At 45.4% G+C, this 17,643-nt stretch overlaps 4 protein-coding genes across 4 annotated transcripts; 3 read left to right on the forward strand and 1 right to left on the reverse strand.

Annotated features, from left to right (window-relative positions):
- Positions 1-411: 411 nt before the first annotated feature.
- Positions 412-2,045, reverse strand: EDB91DRAFT_1246949 (uncharacterized protein; the record flags this gene model as incomplete). Its single annotated transcript, XM_041322739.1, has 8 exons — positions 412-532; positions 583-737; positions 793-984; positions 1,031-1,169; positions 1,220-1,410; positions 1,467-1,575; positions 1,635-1,763; positions 1,825-2,045. 8 exons carry the CDS (start codon positions 2,043-2,045, stop codon positions 412-414), a joined length of 1,257 nt encoding a protein of 418 aa, XP_041178762.1.
- Positions 2,046-10,945: 8,900 nt separating this feature from the next.
- Positions 10,946-11,378, forward strand: EDB91DRAFT_1080883 (uncharacterized protein; the record flags this gene model as incomplete). The annotated part of the gene is made up of 2 exons (XM_041315297.1): positions 10,946-11,041; positions 11,091-11,378. The coding sequence occupies 2 exons, from the start codon at positions 10,946-10,948 to the stop codon at positions 11,376-11,378; spliced, it is 384 nt and encodes a 127-aa protein (XP_041178763.1).
- Positions 11,379-14,463: 3,085 nt separating this feature from the next.
- On the forward strand, positions 14,464-15,069 carry EDB91DRAFT_1273561 (N-acetylglucosaminyl transferase component; the record flags this gene model as incomplete). Its single annotated transcript, XM_041324615.1, has 3 exons — positions 14,464-14,582; positions 14,639-14,866; positions 14,913-15,069. Coding segments are annotated over 3 exons (504 nt in total), but the record flags the coding sequence as incomplete, so codon positions are not given.
- A 485-nt stretch (positions 15,070-15,554) lies between these two features.
- EDB91DRAFT_1080884 (uncharacterized protein) lies at positions 15,555-17,200 on the forward strand (the record flags this gene model as incomplete). Its single annotated transcript, XM_041315298.1, has 3 exons — positions 15,555-16,141; positions 16,480-16,562; positions 16,614-17,200. 3 exons carry the CDS (start codon positions 15,555-15,557, stop codon positions 17,198-17,200), a joined length of 1,257 nt encoding a protein of 418 aa, XP_041178765.1.
- Between the last annotated feature and the right edge of the window lie 443 nt (positions 17,201-17,643).

The following is a 17,643-nucleotide window of genomic DNA, read 5'->3' on the forward strand; positions in this document are numbered from 1 at the left end:
ACCTTGGTACCCAGCTTACAATTCGACTGCCCTCGGACATATTGTGCCATGCATCATGTTCTAGTTGTAGCTGTGCACAGAATTCAGCGATGTTCATGGTTGCGCTGCACTCCCTGGATCCAGTTTATCCAACACAAGCACACAGATTCATGAACTGGAGCTTGAATCGCACTGTTAGTGCAAATGATCAAGAATACTCATGGTTGCACTGCACTCCCTGATTTAGCTTAACCAACACAAGCACACATATTCATACCATCTGACACGGCAAGCTTATGAATCCCCGGATTGGACTCGGAGAGCGCTCTGAAGGTAGTAGCTCAATATTATTCATTTATTTTACACCAAGCAGATTAGCATCAAGCTGGACATTAATATGGAAGTAATAGTAAACTATACGACAAGGGATCTCTAGGCCGAGTCAAAGGCCGCATCATTGCATTGTGCCCTCTGCATTGTGAGGGCATTGACGGACATTCTGGCCTTCGCCACGTTGCTGATGTCGTTATGGTGGCTCCGTCCAAAAACCTTCCTAAACAGCAGAGTTCAGGTGATGTTTATTGAGAGAAATACATGACACACCTACTCCACCACTTGAGAAGCTTGTTGACCCTGCGCTGCGCATCTCGACCAGGGGGCCTTTCAAAGAAGTCAACAATAGTACACCAGAATTGAACATAGTCAAAATCGCCATCAACAGACCGCCATGATGTAACTGAAGAAAGTGAGAATCGAACCTGCCAGAATGGTTATCATACATCATCACTGACCTCACCAAATACTATGACCTACTAGGCACGCAATGTACGCGATTGAGCAAGGAGTGACCTTTTTCATATTGATGATCTGCGCTACGTGTTTTTTGACCTTAGCTCCGTTGAAAGACTTCCTGGTGCGTCTGTTGTTCTGGATGATATCTGCTCCATCCCCATCACCTTCGACGTCCTTTGCTGAGGAAGGTGACGTGAACACGGCTTTATATCCCTGCCTAAAAGTGAGATTACAACCAGGCTATACTAGTGAAACAGACCTGAATGAGTATTTTGCCTTTGAACAAACCCTCCTCCAGATCATCCGGATTGGCAGTATACCCATCGTACAGGTAGGCCGGAAAGGAGAGATCCGTCACGATATAGCCCTCTGAGCGATCTCGAATGCCTGCCTGGACCCTGGTGAGCAGTGAGCATTTTTTTCTCGGCATTCCAAGAGCACTACTTACACTGGGTTGTTCCAATCTAGTTTGGCAGGGCAAAGCAGCCTGCCGCATGCATCGTTGGAGAATCCACGGGTATGTTTGTCATTGGAGTCGACTGGTGAATCTGGCTTGAATTCCTGATTGACCCATTCGGAAACAAGAGCCTTGAGCTTCGAGGTATTGTCACCTCGAGCACTGTCAGCCCCCTGCCGAAGCTATAAGAAAAAGACTCAGCAATGAAGAACCAATCACTGATGTATGTAAAACCAACCATTTTCAACATCTGCATGTATTCATCGTGCTCCATCTCCGACCCATTCCTGTAAAGCCACGGTAAGGTGGTTGAGAGGGTGACATACCCTATTTGTAGCTGATCTTGGCTACATAATCAAGCTCATGGTTAACGCTCACAAACCAACTTCAAAGTCAAAAGACTCACTCAATAGTATGGTCTTCGTCGCCACCTTCATATCTTTGATTGTTTTCAGCAACGAGGTCCTCAACGTTATCGAATAGAGCAACAATGTGCCTGATCGCCCTTCCCTGAGCCGTGTAATAGTTTGCTTGCCTAAAACATACAGTCAGAAAAGTGAATGATAGGGTAGTATGTGCGATCACAGTGGTCATACTTTTCTTTGACCACACGCCCCGACTCGAGAGCCTCTAGCTTCTCCTCCAACTGGGCAATTCTTTGTCTCTGGTGAGCCTGCACAGATGCTGCCTGTACTGCAGACTGTTGGCTGTGTGCGTTGGTTGTAGATGTTTCGTGATGCTCGCTCTGCATGCCTTCGATGTTGCCATCGTCCTGTTGGTTCTTGGTGTCCGGTGGGATGTCCTCGGCGTGCACCATAGAGACAAGGGGAAAGGAAAAAAAAATGAGCTGGTATAGAGAAGGGCGTTGCACAGCAAAGGGAAGGATGGAAAGCACGACTTGGGGATGAGGGATGATACTAATCACCTCGTACCTTATATACCCATTGGCTGGCCGTGCAAAAAGCATATTCCTATTCAGGACAACGTTGAAAATATGGTGATGAAGTCACTTGAGCAAATGCCTGTTTAGGAAAATACTAATGTTAGATATAAGGAACAAAGTCAAAAACAGAATGCTTGATACTCTCCTAGTATATTAAGCTTGTATAGCCCTGTGAGATTGGATGGCGTAATCCTGTCGGGTAGCCACCTCAGTGTGATTGACTCAGACTCGGAGGGGGTTTGCACACTCATCTTCGTTGGTCGGGTCAATAACGGGCAGTCTGACGCCCAGTAAGGATAGTCATCCTGAATAGATCAACAGGTATCCTTGAATCATCCTGCATTCTCATATATTCTGCAAACCGGGCCTTGAGCTCTTCCAGACACTGCAAATTTGTCAATTTCACATACATCAATATTCAACAGATAGTACATATGCAGAGTCCCCAGCAACAACCGCCTCCTTCTGCCTCAGTACCCGACGTCGTTTCAGCATTTGGCAAGGGAGAATGTTGTTCACTCGGACCAGCACCTAGACTGATATGATAGCGAGTGCAACTTGAAGGATGATTTAGCTTGTTTTTCAAGTTGATGCGTAGCATAAGACTGGGCAAAGACGCGGCATCCCCAATTTATGACAGTTCTTAGTTTCTTGTTCGAAGGCTCAGAGGATGGTGACTCTGAGTTTCACGGTCTTGAGTTTTCTTTTCTCTCTGGACGCCTTGGAAGTAGAGCTAGAAGACGAGTTGACAGTATGCATTTTCAAAGGAATGGCGCTTTGTCTGGTCTGCATGTCGAAGGCTTTAGGATTCAATAAGTACAAACAACCATCGCGAAGCTCACTTCTATTTGTGATGATTATATATCATTCGAGTACATATAACGCAGAAGCCTGATAATAATGCACAAAAAGCATTTGTTCACGACACAGCAGATTCATATCTAACTTGTGCACAACAATATTAATTATCAGTCGGCATTGTCACGGTTGGCAAATGTTCAACGGTGTGTTGAATCTGCCACTGATAGATAATAACTTCCCAGTAGTGACTATCAAATTATTTGAATGACTTGGATGACTCGAAGGTATGCCGCAGTAATGAAAATTGAGCTCAACTTTACGAGCTTTGGAGGGAGCTTTAGAAAGAGACATAATTATGATTGCACTGGTCATCCCAATCATACTCGTCACCATCATTGTCCCCCATAGCTCCCTCATTTAGTTCTCCGTTAAGTACCTCTTCACATTCTTTATGGCCGTCGTCGTCATCGTCGTCGTCCTCCTCCTCCTCATCCTCTTCATCGTAATCATGACCCTCGCTATCACCAGCCTCTTCAAGGTCTGTGTCGTCCTCATTATCTTCAATTACATTGTCCATAGGATCGGCCAGCACCACCAATACAGAACCCAGGCAATCCCTAGTGATCTTCCGTAGCATTGGGGAATGTCCGACACCAAGGTGAGTATACCGCATGAACATATCACGATCGACGAATCTGGCTCGAAATTTGAGTGTTAATGTGTTACTAGGAGATCTGTACCACCTACATCCCAACATAATACTGCTCCCAGTCATCCAGCTGTCCTCCAGGGCGTGCCAGTGACTTTCCATAGCGCAGTGAGCTCACACCGCGTCCTGTGGTGAACGCAGGGATCAGATGTGCCCCCCGGATTACCTGCCCAGGATCAAGGAACCCAAAGGCATCCCGGTCGGACTCCTCCACAAACCCAATCTTTGGAAGGCAAGCATATTTAATGCCAGACCTATGGCCCTGTATGGCTGCCAGCCATCTTACTCAGAGTACCTCGAGATGCCGCTTCACTGGTTGAGCTCCACCGCTGAGCCATACCTCCATATGGTAGATGCCCAATACCTGGGCATACCAGTAGGGGTGGCTAGGGGATGTCTCTCCTGAAAGCACCATGATGTCCCCATGTGTTCTTGGATTGATTGTGTCATACTCGCGCCTCAAGTCATAGGTCGTATAGTGCACCTGCATAGTCTGGATGGAGTAGATCGTGTTATTGGGAATAATAACAGAGTTTTTTTCCTCGTCTGTGAACATATGGTCGCAACAGCTAATATCTAGCTCCCGCAACCTGTAGATGATGTGGTCCCTTATTTTTGGTACAAAATTCTAAGTGTCTCTGTGAATAAATTATACCGTGCCGCCAGAACAATGTTACTTCTACCTTAAGGGCAGGATCACCATCATTTTCTCTGAGAAATGCAAAAACATCAACTGGGTTGTTCCGAGTAGTTGTGATATGGTGATGCTTTTCGTAGGACGCCGATGGGGGGGCATTAGCTGGCGGTTGGCTGCTAGAGGACTGTGTGTCTCCAACTTCTGCTACTCGTCGTAGTATGCAGCGCCTACACTTGTGTTTGGCTAATTGTGCCGGGGTATCTACTTTGCTGGTCAGCAGATAAAAGGTCTTCAGTGCTCAGTGAGCAAGCTCTCCCTGACACGACTTAACTTTAGGTACATAGCATGAATTTAGACAGTACTTACGATTTGAGTAGAGAAGGAATCCGTTGTCCCAAAAAGCCAGATGGTTCTCACATAATCCCCCATGGCGTGAAACTTGTAGGTTGCCAAGTTGAACCTCTTCATCCTTGGCCCATTGGACTCCGGGATGGTGCCATTCATTACAGAGTGTTGGGCAACTCTTCGCTGGCGGGCTGCTTTTTCCTTGGGTAATTCCAGAGTAGTGAAAGCTGCACAAGTGTCGTCTCAAAATTTTCGCAACATCCGAGACAATTTCTTGAAAGATTCCTCAAGAAAACTTATTGTAGGGTCCAAATGCATTCTAAGCTTGGCCAATGCATGCCACTCTGCAAATCGATATAGCAGAGATTGCACAAGTGCATCATGTTCGGCGGGAAACAGCTGGTCAAAGACCGGAATGGCACACTGACAATGAAGATCTATCAGTGGGTCAAATACAGACAACTAGTAAGTAGGAAAAACCTGTAATATGTTTTCAAAATCACGCGCAGCTAATCTTTTCATCTCAGATGTGTTGTCTGAGAACTTACGAATAATGCCGTTACCGAAGGTCGGGACCTGTCGAAACCTACAGTAAGGTTAAGGGTTGGCGATTGTTAGCAGGCAACAGCACCACTTACGAGATCCCCATACCTGCTGTCGAGGGCCACAATAAGCTCACTACTGTGAGGAAGGGCATGGAGGAGCCTAAGGAGGTGTGTGAACAGCGCTTTCCAAGTGCCTAGTTCACACTCATGCATGAAGTCGACTACGAGCATGTGGAATGAGTCGAAGCCGAGTGGTCCAAGCTTCTGAGAAAATAGATTCTGCGAGTAGAGTGCATGAGCTGATAATAATAAGAAAAGTAGTCTCACTTACCAGAGTAGGTAACCAAGAGCCCTCTCCAAGGGTATGCTCTACCTTGACACCGTCTACTGTATTTCCATTCATGTAGATAAAACCACGAGCTTTGACTACCCTCGTCATCACATACTCATGAAGGTTGGTGACATGATTTTTCATGTCCCTCGAAAGCCCAAGAAAATTAAACAGGCTTTTCAGTGTCAGACAGCAAGGGCACGGACACAAGCCCATGTCTTTGATAGTCGCAATTAGAGCCCTGTAAATTTATGAGTGATTCGATCTTTTTGATAAGGTGAATGGAGCGACACACTTTTCAGGATAATCAGCAGAATACGTGAAAATTTGGGGAAAGACCCTCCGCACCACTCCGTCGGCACATTTCAGAACAATGCCATGGCGGTATGCGGACAGAAAGTCTTCATCCAACAAAATGTCCCAGCAGGAATGAAATAACTCCCTGCAACAGTGGGCATGAAGGGACGCTACAGTGGCTCAAAAAAGTGTCCGAATGTTTACGCATTTTCAAGTAATTGAACAATAGCAAGGCAGAACCAAACAATGACCAATGGGTATAGGGACATGTCTGGAAGCCCTATATCATGGCTCAAATCTGGTATATATAGCGTGGGAACTCGACCATATATGGGCAAGCTATGGTAATTCTAAATACATGACTCATTCGGACACTTTTTTGACTTTTTATTGAAATCACAAAATCAGACCATTCATACATTATACTCTTAATTAAAGCGGTGTTATAATGATAATATGGTCTGATTGCAATATTATTTGAATATATAAACCCACATAAGATCATGAAATTCAACATAATCATCATGAAGCCCATCTCCTCTGCTCACAAGGATAATATCCTTGTTCTCTGTACCTCTGGTTTATCTACTAGGCAAATTACCTCAAAAACTGGTCTCGGCAAGTCTACTATTACTACAGTCATAAAGCAGCACATGCCAGAGAAGGAAAATCATCAAATGGGATGTCCTCCCAAGCTTACTCCACAGAACAAAAGAGCTATTGTTCACCAAATTCTATCTGGCAAGGCTTCAAATGCTACCCAAGCTACCAAGTTCATCAATTCCATCATCTCCACTCCTGTCTCCACCCAAACTGTTAGAAACACCCTCAAGGCAGCCAATCTTAAGGCTGTAAACAAGAAGAAAAGACCTCTTCTCTCTGTAGCTCATAGGAAGAGAAGACTGGCCTTTGCTTTAAAGCACCAACATTGGACTGTGGAAGACTGGAAGAAGGTTATTTGGTCAGATGAAATAAAAATCAATAGAATGGGGTCATATGGCCAGGAATATGTGTGGAAAAAGGCAGGAGAACCATTAGGAGAAAGAGAAGTCAAGGGTACACTGAAGTTTGGAGGAGGAAGTATGATGGTATGGGGTTGTATGGCATGGAGATTCTTTGTGAGATGGAAGGATGGATGAATGCAGATCAGTACATCTCCATTCTAGAGGAATGTCTACTCAAAAGCATGCAGAAGTCAGGAATTGATGAAGAAGACATTATCTTTCAACAAGATAATGACCCCAAGTACACCTCAAAACTGGCTACAACATGGTTTGAAGACCATGATATCAATATTCTATCATGGCCAGAACAGTCTCCAGACCTCAATCTCATTGAACATCTCTGTGGATTACTCAAAAGACTACTTGCTGCCTATCAAGATCCTCCACAGGGGCTATTTGAACTATGGGAGAGAGTTGCAGCAGAGTGGAAAAAGATTGCTGAAGAGAAGCATCAAAAATTGATAGAAAGTATGCCTAGGAGAATTGCAGCAGTTATTAAAGCCAAGGGGGGTAGCACCAAGTACTAAAATCATAGAATAGTCTTGGTTAAATACAAAGTCAAAAAAGTGTCCAAATGAGTCATGTATTTAGAATTACCATAGCTTGCCCATATATGGTCGGGTTCCCACGCTATATATCTCAGATTTGAGCCATGAGATAGGGCTTTCAGACATGTCCCTATACCCTTTGGTTATTGTTTGGTTCTGCCTTGCTATTGTTCAATTACTTGAAAATGCATAAACATTCGGACACTTTTTTGAGCCACTGTATGCCCGTTTTCGATATGTGAGATAGGCTACTTAAAATATCTTTGACACTGTCAGGAAGCTGATATTGTCAATAGGAGTAGACATATATATGGCAAAAAGGAAAATTTACCAAAGGTAAAAACCCTACCAGGTGACATGCCCCTGACTTGGGTGATGATTGTGCATATTTTGTCAAATTTCCGAAATACATATACAGCGGCCAGGCCTTGGCAGTCCCGAAGTTTGCTAGATGAGTGGCATTGGAGAAAAACATCGGACCAGCAATGACACGTTCCAGTGAACATCCAGGTTCCTTCGGCAGCCTCTGAATGTCATCCTGAGCTTCTAGCCAGGCATCCGAGGCGTAGAGCTTGTCGTAAATCCGCTCTTCATGGCCGTCTAGAGGGTCCTTCCATAACCGTTTAAAAGGAAAAAGATGGTACGCCCCAGCTTGTACGTCTGCAAATGCCGCACGTATGACTTCAATGAGAGGTCGATAATGGAATCCTTGGATAGTGTAAGGCTGAGGGCCATCCTCCCTTGACTTTGTGGGAATATTGATAGTGACGCCAGTCTGAACCCAATCGTCTGGAAAAGTAACTCCTTTGCCGCTCTCATCCATATCCAATTTTTGCAAGCTCCACCTCACCGAGAAGTTCTCGAAATCCTTGTGGTTGAAATCATCTGCCAGAATGACATCTTTGACCAGGTGCAAGACTTTAGTTTCCGATAATAGATTACCACCAGAATGCATCCAAGACATAAGCTGATAGACAGACATGTTGGGAAAGGGGTAAGGCGGCGCGAAGACCTTTGGTGGAGAATCAGCCCCTTGAGTATTACTGCTGGTAGCTGTCGGAGCCGTTTGTGCAAGTAGCGATGATTGAATCAACTGATCCGGTTCAAAGGAAGGACAGTGTGGATAGAACCGACAGAGGCCAAACGAGTTGAAGGTGGTCTTGAGGGTGTCTCTTAGGGTTAGAAGAATGCGTCGAATTCTAGATCGAGTGGGTAGTGAGGCCGTTTGTAATAATGGGATGCCTGCACTATCAGAATAATTGAGATCATCCGGTGAAGGCTCAATATCATCGAGAGATCTCAGAATCCGTCCCATTGAGAGTGCGCCATGCTCCTCTGAAATGTCAAGAATAATAGGTAAACATCGCAGAGTGACCGCCAAAGGGGACATGTACCTGTTTCATAGTTGGTACCAGAACCACTCCCGGGCTCCATCTCAACATCAACTTGATCAATTTGTGGCTTCTCCGAGTCCGAGCCAAGGGTGTGCTGCGAGTCTACAAGACTCGACTCGAATGCACTGCATGAACCGCGAGCCATAGCAATTGACCTGAGGAGTCTGCAAGGGGCAATTGGTTTCAAATTTGGACGGTCCCTCACTGGATGTTCAACGACTGAGATTCCAAGCCCCTGCCAAAGTTGAGAATTTAGTACAGCTCGGAAGGTTAGCAAAGACGTCACTCACCGCGACTGACTGTGCTTTGGAAAGCTTTATACATGCCTCCTTTGCGCAATCTTGTCGCTTCCGACTCGCCAGACTGCTGGCTCTCTTGAAAAAAAAAACAGGATGCGTGATGCCTACTGAGTCCCCGATTGTCCATGGTCCTCTCTCAGGAACAGCCTGGAGCATTGCAAGACACCATCAGAACTTGAAGAAAGAGGAATACACTGATCCAAAGTGTTTGGGGAAAGCGCATGGCACTTTGGAGCTGACTAGCACTTACAAGGACTTAAGTTGCAGCCAGTGGCATGGACATACTATACTAGTCACATATTTTGAAATTTCAGAAAGTTTCAGCACCACGTTTATGGTAGTATCAGTCATTTTAAAGGGTGATGCAAGAATGCGAGTGACTGTGACAGATGACTTGACTAGTGGTTTCAAAATCAGGTGTACTACGTTACATGATTCGGTGATACTACTGGTATTGTGAAGGCGAGTTCAGAATTGTAACGATACCACAGACGATACATAAGAAGCGATTGATATAATCTTCATGAACGGTCATCTACATTCTGGACAAGCTCTGTAAACACGTAAGTGACCAGAGAAAATACCTACAATAACACATACCAGTTATCTGCAGGACGCATCTCTTTAGCACTATTTAGGATGCTGAGTACAGTGTTGGTCCGATGCACAGAAGTCTTGCTGTGGTTGTGCACTTGGGCAGAGAAATTTGCAATGGGTTGACAGGACAATGCCACATGTTGACCCAAGATATCCAGTAGAAGCTGCACTTCTTGCTCTGCCTTCAAGTAGTCCCTTTTTGAATCTTCACGCATGACACGGGCGAGAGCTTCCTGCCTTTCGTGTTCTGAGACTTCCCAACATGCGGTGACGTTCACGAACGGCTTCCAGATAGTGGACAATGCATTGGAAAGAGCTTAGGCTAAGGTCTTGCAAAATGCTCGTATATGCATCCCTAACCTAAATGTAACACATACTATTAGAACTACTAAGAGACATGTTCAAAACAATTCCTACCCTCTTGCTGACAGCTTCCGATGTGTCATTGAAATCAACAGACCAGCCTGACAATCGCTCAAAAAGACATTGGTCTTCAAAGGACACGGTCCTGCGATGGGGAAGATCGCCGTATTTTATTAGCAATATGGAATGAAATCTTGGAATTAGGCATTGGAGGAAACATCTCATCATCTGATGTGGTGTGGGCTGCTATTATTTTTAAATTTGAGTCTATCCACCAGTAACTACTACAAATGAGTCATTCATACCTGATCCTGTTGTAGAAACTAATGATGGTGAGCTTGGAGGAGAAATTGAATGATGGCTGGGAGTACTGGGAGTCCTAGCAGCGGAAGGATAACAAGGGCACTGAAGAGGTGTGGAGGGGTATACACATGGACTCCCTTCAGCTTGAAGTTCAAGTTCATTTCCGGAAGATGGAGCGAAGTTGGTGTTCATAATTTTCAACTCATGGGGTCTTAGGTTGGAGGTGTTACTACGATTGGCATGTGTAAGGGTTATGGTAAATAGGCCCATCAGAGTTTGAACATCCCGGAGCTCGTGGCAAGTATAAGTCTTTTTTCTTATAGCACATCACAAAAATGGGAACTTAATACATATCCAAAATGGAACTAATTTTAGCACATACCAAGATGGGGAACTGGGTTTGAACCTTACTTCAGGGTAGCCAGAATTATTGCCTAATTGTGCTACGAAGCACTCAGCTGCCGAAGGCTACACATACTTGAGAATGTGCGTACGATGTCGGAGTCTCTTCCCTACTGTAGTACGTCACCAGTCACATAGCTAATATAAAAAAGCTCACCCCTGAAGTCCGAACATCTGAATCAACTCCCCAAGTGACACTATGCTGCAGAAGAATATAATTAACACTCACTTGGCCTTGGACAACTTGAGGATGTCCGAGTCAGAAAGTCAGGAAGCTGCCGCAATGAGGATAGCAGTAGGTGTCTGCAGCCACATGTTTTCATTCAAGTACTGATGGAAATCAGGAGGCTGGAGCTGGTCCCAATTTTGGCTGTAAAGTCATAGTACAAGCTCAGGATTCTCACACCGCTAGCAGTGGTACTCGTCAGACTCACAAGAGGAAGATTGGAGGTGTCGACACCGTTGACAAGGAGAATGTACTATTTCCGAATGGCTGCGGCACCCCGACTATCAAGCGCATCTGCCGGGAGAAAACCGGCACCAACTGGCAGACAGTCCTTGATGTGATTGCATATGGTGAAGAACAGCGAAATAGACGGGATAAAGACATGGTAGTTACTATAGAGGGTTGAAAGTAGTTGCAAGAAATTTTACTTACAGGGACGGTACGGTCACAGTAGCTTTCGGATTATGATCAATGTGTGGTAAAAAGGATTGATGCAGACTCGACTTTGCACTTTACGTGTGCTCTCGCACTGCCTTGGCCCCAAGTCCGAGCGAGCAAAGTATCAGCATTTGCATTGTTCAGATGCATGACCTATTAGTACTATGGTAGACGGTGAGCTGTGAATCCTTGGCAAGAGAAGAAGAAGAGCCTTTGACGCAGTGAATAAAAGTATCAATCGAACTTGAACTTCATGCGCTGGGACTCAGAAACACCGTAGGACAATAACAAAAAAACAGAAGACTAGAAAAGAAAAGCAGTTCAAGTTTGTAGCATGAATGTCACTCTGGGCCGAATTGATGTATACGGTATATGCTGCAAAGTTTGACGCATCGATCGAGTGATGCTGACTTTGCTTGAGATTGACACTCATCAATTATCAGTTGAAAGGGTCACAGTGTGGTCATTTGACTCGGATGGTCCGAGTCAATGTTCGGTCGATACTACTAGTAGTATCTGCGTCAGAGATCAAACGATCCGATGAGTCAGGTTCAAGTTCAAGTTTGAATTCATTGAATGGAGGCCAGATCCGTAGTACTAGTAGTAAGCCTTGCGCCTACTAGTACAGATGTCAGAGTCTGGGCCGAATCAATCATTATCATATGATATGTTTGATGCATCAATAGTGATGCTGAACTTTGCTCGAGATTGACACACTGGGTTCGTCAATCAGTATCGGTTGAAAGGGTCACAGTGTGGTCGTCTGACTCGGACGGTCAACATTCGGTCGATGCTAATACTAGTAGTATCCGCATCAGAGATCAAACGATCTGAGTCCAAGTTCTTCGAGTTGGAATTTGTTGAATGGAGGCCAGATCTGTACTAGGAGTAGTAAGCCTTGGCCAGCCGCCTATTACACTGACTTGATTCCCTCACCATATTTTGATTGCTCCTTCATTCACTGTGGAAACGAGACATTGATCCCAGTCTATTCCGAGGTGTGTAGCTTGTATAATCCCACCTCCACAGTAATTCCAACCTAAAGTCGATGTGGTAAGGATCCTGGGAAGGCAACAATTGTAAATAGACCCTTTCCATACTTTGCGCTCTCAAATTCCCCCCCCCCCCCCCCATACCTTGCAAACTACTACCTAATACCACGCTAAGTCGCCCAGGATATTTGTTCTATGGCCTTCAGATAATGCTAGAAGTTGGTTTCAGGTGAGTTCCTCAACAATTTCGCTAAGTCCCTTAAGACGAGCCATGAACAGCAGATTATGATGTTTTGAGGCACACTACCAGCATGCATGGACTATGGAGGTGGCTAGTGGGTACCGAAATAATGGTAGGGAGATGGAGATGGCTGATGCATATCCTGAGGTGAGTGCTGTGGGCTGGAGGAACGGAGCCCTGGGGTGTCATTCAACTGACTCGGATAGCCTTCAACGTGCAGACCAGACAAGCCGCCATTCCTTTGAAAATGCATACTGTCAACTCGTCTTCTAGCTCTCCTTCCAAGGCATCCAGAAAGAAAAGAAAACTCAAGACCATGAAACTCGACCATCCTCTGAGCCTTCGAACAAGAAACTAAGAACTGTCATAAATTGGGGACGCCGCATCTTTGCCCGGTCTTATGCTACGCATCAAAAACAAGCTAAATCATCCTTGCACTCGCTATCATATCAATCTAGGTACCGGTCCAAGTGAACAACATTCTCCCTTGCCAGATGCTGAAACGATGTCAGGTACTGAGGCAGAAGGAGGCGGTTGTTGCTGGGGACTCTGCATATGTATCTGTTGAATATTGATGTAGGTGAAATTGACAATGCATGTTGCCTATTCCAAACCAAGGTCCAGGGTTGAAGAAATCATCACCTTGAGGCAACTGTGGCACCACTTGGTTCCCGACGTTCAGCAGAGATATATGGGACTGGGGTGTATTATATTGCAGAGGGTATGTTTCTCCCGCTGGTTGTTGATAATCGCGTGCATTAACATGGGTAAGAGCACTGCTAGGGCATCTCTGAGGTTGGCCTTAGAACTCGTACTTGGCCGAGCAGGGTGGTGGAGGATACTACCAAGGACCAGGGAGCATCTGTGGGGGGCTAGCAGGACAGTTCTCTGATACATTACATGGCTATTCAGAATAGAAGCAGATCCATTTTCTCTTAACTGCAGACACAGTAGATGTGTGGATCCTCATAACCTGATTTGATACCACGTCGGTTTAGACGCTAAGGCAACAAGCCTATCCCTGACTCAAATCCTTACAATTCAGACTCGGTTTTGCTTCTCAGACGATGATATCATCGTCATGATGCAACCTCCTTGCAATTTTATGCTTTGGGTTCGAATGGAACACACCTTTTTGATCTTCAGGTTGAGGTCTTGCACTCGAGCTTAACTCAGAAGCACAATTTTTCATATACCAACTTGACTCGGAAGTCATCCGTGTGAAGCACGTCAAATACAGGGCAAATCCTCATCAATCAAGTATGTTTTCTAATAATTGCCTGTGTCATATCATGATGCTGCAGCTTGCCTGGCATAGTGGAACTCTGCAAAATCCCTTGAGCAATCCCTCACCATTACTGTTCGCGAGCGCAACCTTCACTATCAAAAGAACCTTCAACTTGAACATTTGCAATGTACAATCAATGGAATCGAAAGCTCGAACAATATCATGTTCTGGCATGTCGCGGCGTCCTTTGTCTTTGTGTCGTCGAGAAAATTTAGTATTGAGGCTAGGTAGGCATCGTCCTCTCCCAGTCAGTTCAGCAGATTGAATCTACTAGTAGTAAGGCTAGGGCGAGGAACTTTGTGTCACTTGCTCCATGGCATGCAACCTGTTCCAAATGGGGATGCAGGGCTCAAGTCTTCTCAGTGGATCATTCTGAATCATCTCATTATTGGCATTGCGCTTTGTCATGGTCAGGTTTTGCAGCAGGACCAGCAGGCTTTTATGCACCTTTTCAAGCTCATCTTTGAGGTCTGAAAGGTTCATTGCGCATTGCGCAATCCTAGTATTTCTGATATAAACGCCCAGGACAAGGCCGTGCACAGGAGTCCTTCTGTGGCTCGACAGTTGGCCTGCTGGCCTTAAGCTCAACACCGAACTCAGCCTATTTTATTCGCACAGCTTTATGGGGCTGATTTCGCTTTGGAACAGAGCGTGCTGACATCGGCCCTGCGCGATACCCTGCACGATCCTCATTGATGTACAGGAAGCTTCCAAACCGTCATACCTCTCCTTCCCATCATGATGGTATTCAGTACGCTTGAGCTTGGGAGCGCGTTTGGGGTGACGATGAAACTTGCTATGGTATGTGATATTGTGTGTATCTTTATGGCACATGTACTACAACTGTGCTATCTGATCTTGGTGACTACGGTCACGGTGTATGGTCATTTGTTACGCTTGGCAGCGTCACCTTGGAATCTTTTTCAAGGTGAATCGTTTTGCGGCATGATATTTTGAGAACTAGAAATAACCCAACTTAAGCGTCCGACGACATAATATGCTAATGAATCTGACAGATCCTTGGGACTACGATGTTGACCAGCTCCTGCTGGGGACCATTCTCTTCACACTTGTCGCTTATCTCTTTCCCACCATTCTGGTGTACTATATCTTATTCGCCACAGCGAGTCTCAGCGTGGCCCCATGATGTGACATCATGACCGGATCCTTCCAACGATCCTCGAGTTCATCGATGAACTAAGGGCTTCTCCGATTATTATTTGGTCCGATGCGCTTCACTATGGAACTTGTTCATCAAAATGAGATACAACACATCTTATTACAACTCCCTGGCATTGAGCTATGCGAAAATTGTAGAACTTCTACCTCAATTTGTCATGTGGTAACCCTATGCCCAACGGTAATTTGAAAGTCTCACCCCAAACTTTTCAGGCCACAGTGCAAGGTGAATTGAATCCATCATTAAATTGTGCTGGTGTTGAAAGCCTAATTAGGAATCTCTGATATAGTACCCATGCCTCATGGTTTGTCAAAATTGTCATTTACCAGACTGGACTGAATCCGAACGTTTTGAGGCATAGAGGGCGGCCGAAATAAAACTTATATGACGCTGCTGTGCTGTTGTTGGTACTAGCCTGGTAGTCTGAGACTACCCAGATTCTGATGTACTCATATGACGGACAGCCCGCCGACGCTGCACTCGATAACAATAGCCAGAGTCATCCAAGTCTGGCAGCTAGTCATTCCAGCTATCCCCAGGCCGCTGGCTTTGATTTGGACTACCAGCAGCCCCACCATAACTCATCCCACTTTGTGAATGTGCCCGGGCCAGTGAGCCAGAGCTCTGACCTGGGCGACCAGACATTAGCATCGTTTCCCTATACACCACTTTCTTTCCCCAGCCGTGCCTCCCACTCTGCAAATACTTTTCCAGACCCCCACTTCATCGATTTACCCACAAACCTTCGCGATCATTATGATCTCGTCATGCCTGGCGCTGACGAAGATCCATCAATGTCATTTGTCAATGACCCATTCCAGTTCACCCTCAATCCACATGTAGGGTATCACCCGGTGTACAACCCTTCTGCTATCCCTTACCAGGGATCTGGGCCATCGCACCCATCTCCTTCTCAGTACTTTCCTGTATTCCCTCCGCCCATCGTGTCTGTTGATGGAATATCCACTTTAGCGCCAGGCTCAGAGGATATTGGGCCTCTTGGAGAGCTGCTACATCTGGATGAGCTGTTGTCCCTCAGAGACTTGTTTCACATCAGGGAGCCTTCACCTCCCCCTCTGTGTCCATCTGGATCACACAATCGTCAACCACCTGGAAAAACTGTTTGAAACCAAATTTTGGCCATACCCACGTGTGCGACCAAAGTTGAGGGGTTTAACTAGCGTTCAGGTGGGCTACCATCATTATTTTTTATAAATCGTTAATCACTAATGAATTTCAGGGTGCTACTCCATCCACGGCACCTTCACGACCATCTTGCATAGCGCCTTTGCAATACAACAACAAGATCCGAATCCATCGAAAAATCTTTGAAGACGCACGTGTGACACTCATTTGATCTGCGTTCAGTACATGCCCATTCTTGACTGAGCAAGAAAGAAAAACGGCGGCTCATGAGGCGTTGGTTTTGGCAGCAAGTGTATATGATGAAGGTAAGCTGCAGTACCTATGTTAATTTTCGAACGTATCTGAAACTTCCAAAGAGTACGAGAGTCGATGGGGTGCAGAAAACCTCACTGTGTTCTACAAATCGTTCACAATGCTGCCGTCCGCAGATATCATGTCAACATGCAAGAAAAGCACCCGTGGCATGGCCGAAATCGGGTACGATCTTCGCTCATCAATCTGGTCAGAGGATCATGAACCACAGTATCTGATTGATATGGTGAAGGACCTCATCGACGATCCTTTATTCCCCCTCAAATTCATATTTGGGAATGACTTGGGTAATCACCAAGTTGACAAGATGCACCCATTCGAACATCGCGTCATATGCACAGTCGTTATCAACACCATTTTGAAACTCGGCTATGTACCTTACATTACTGAACTTGATGCTTTGTTTTGTACAGCTGCAGCGGCTGTGGAGTGTGCTCTACAGGAGCTAGCGAGCGGACAGCTAAACACGTCCATTGACTTTGGGGTATCTAATTTCAAACCTAGGTATACATTACTATTGGAGTATATTTGTGACCACATCAAAACCAACCCAGAGAGCTCTGCACATTGGGAAGAGTTCAAAAACCGCATTCGTGCCAGATTGGTAGACATAACTGCATACCATGCTTGATTTTCATGCATTTGACTTACGTCAGTTACTATAGTTATAGCACATCCTACTAGTAGTATACATGTAATTTGACCACTTTCCGTCGTGACAATGAAGTTGTGGTGAAACTTACACCTAAGAAATGTGTTGTTCTTCAGGTTGACTGCGTCTACTACAGTGTAGTTGATGATAAGAGATCGACAATAAGAGAGTCATGAATTCACTGATTAACGGTAACATTCGGATTCCGGAAGCTTATCACTGATTCGGATTCCGAGCTCGTCCGTCACTGCCACACCTTCAAGTTATCGGCCTCTCTGCTAGGTTGATCCTGCAGCCCATCCCCACGCCAGTTGTAGATGAGAGTTCTTCATCACATCGTGAAATCAACTTGTATGAATAGCTTACACAGAGCTCTGCAGCAGATTCACCAACAGTGATATTTTTTGATTTACTCGCCAGAT

Source organism: Suillus paluster (assembly GCF_016628075.1).
Source record: "Suillus paluster strain FC165 chromosome Unknown EDB91scaffold_17, whole genome shotgun sequence".
Taxonomy (NCBI): Eukaryota; Fungi; Basidiomycota; class Agaricomycetes; order Boletales; family Suillaceae; genus Suillus; species Suillus paluster.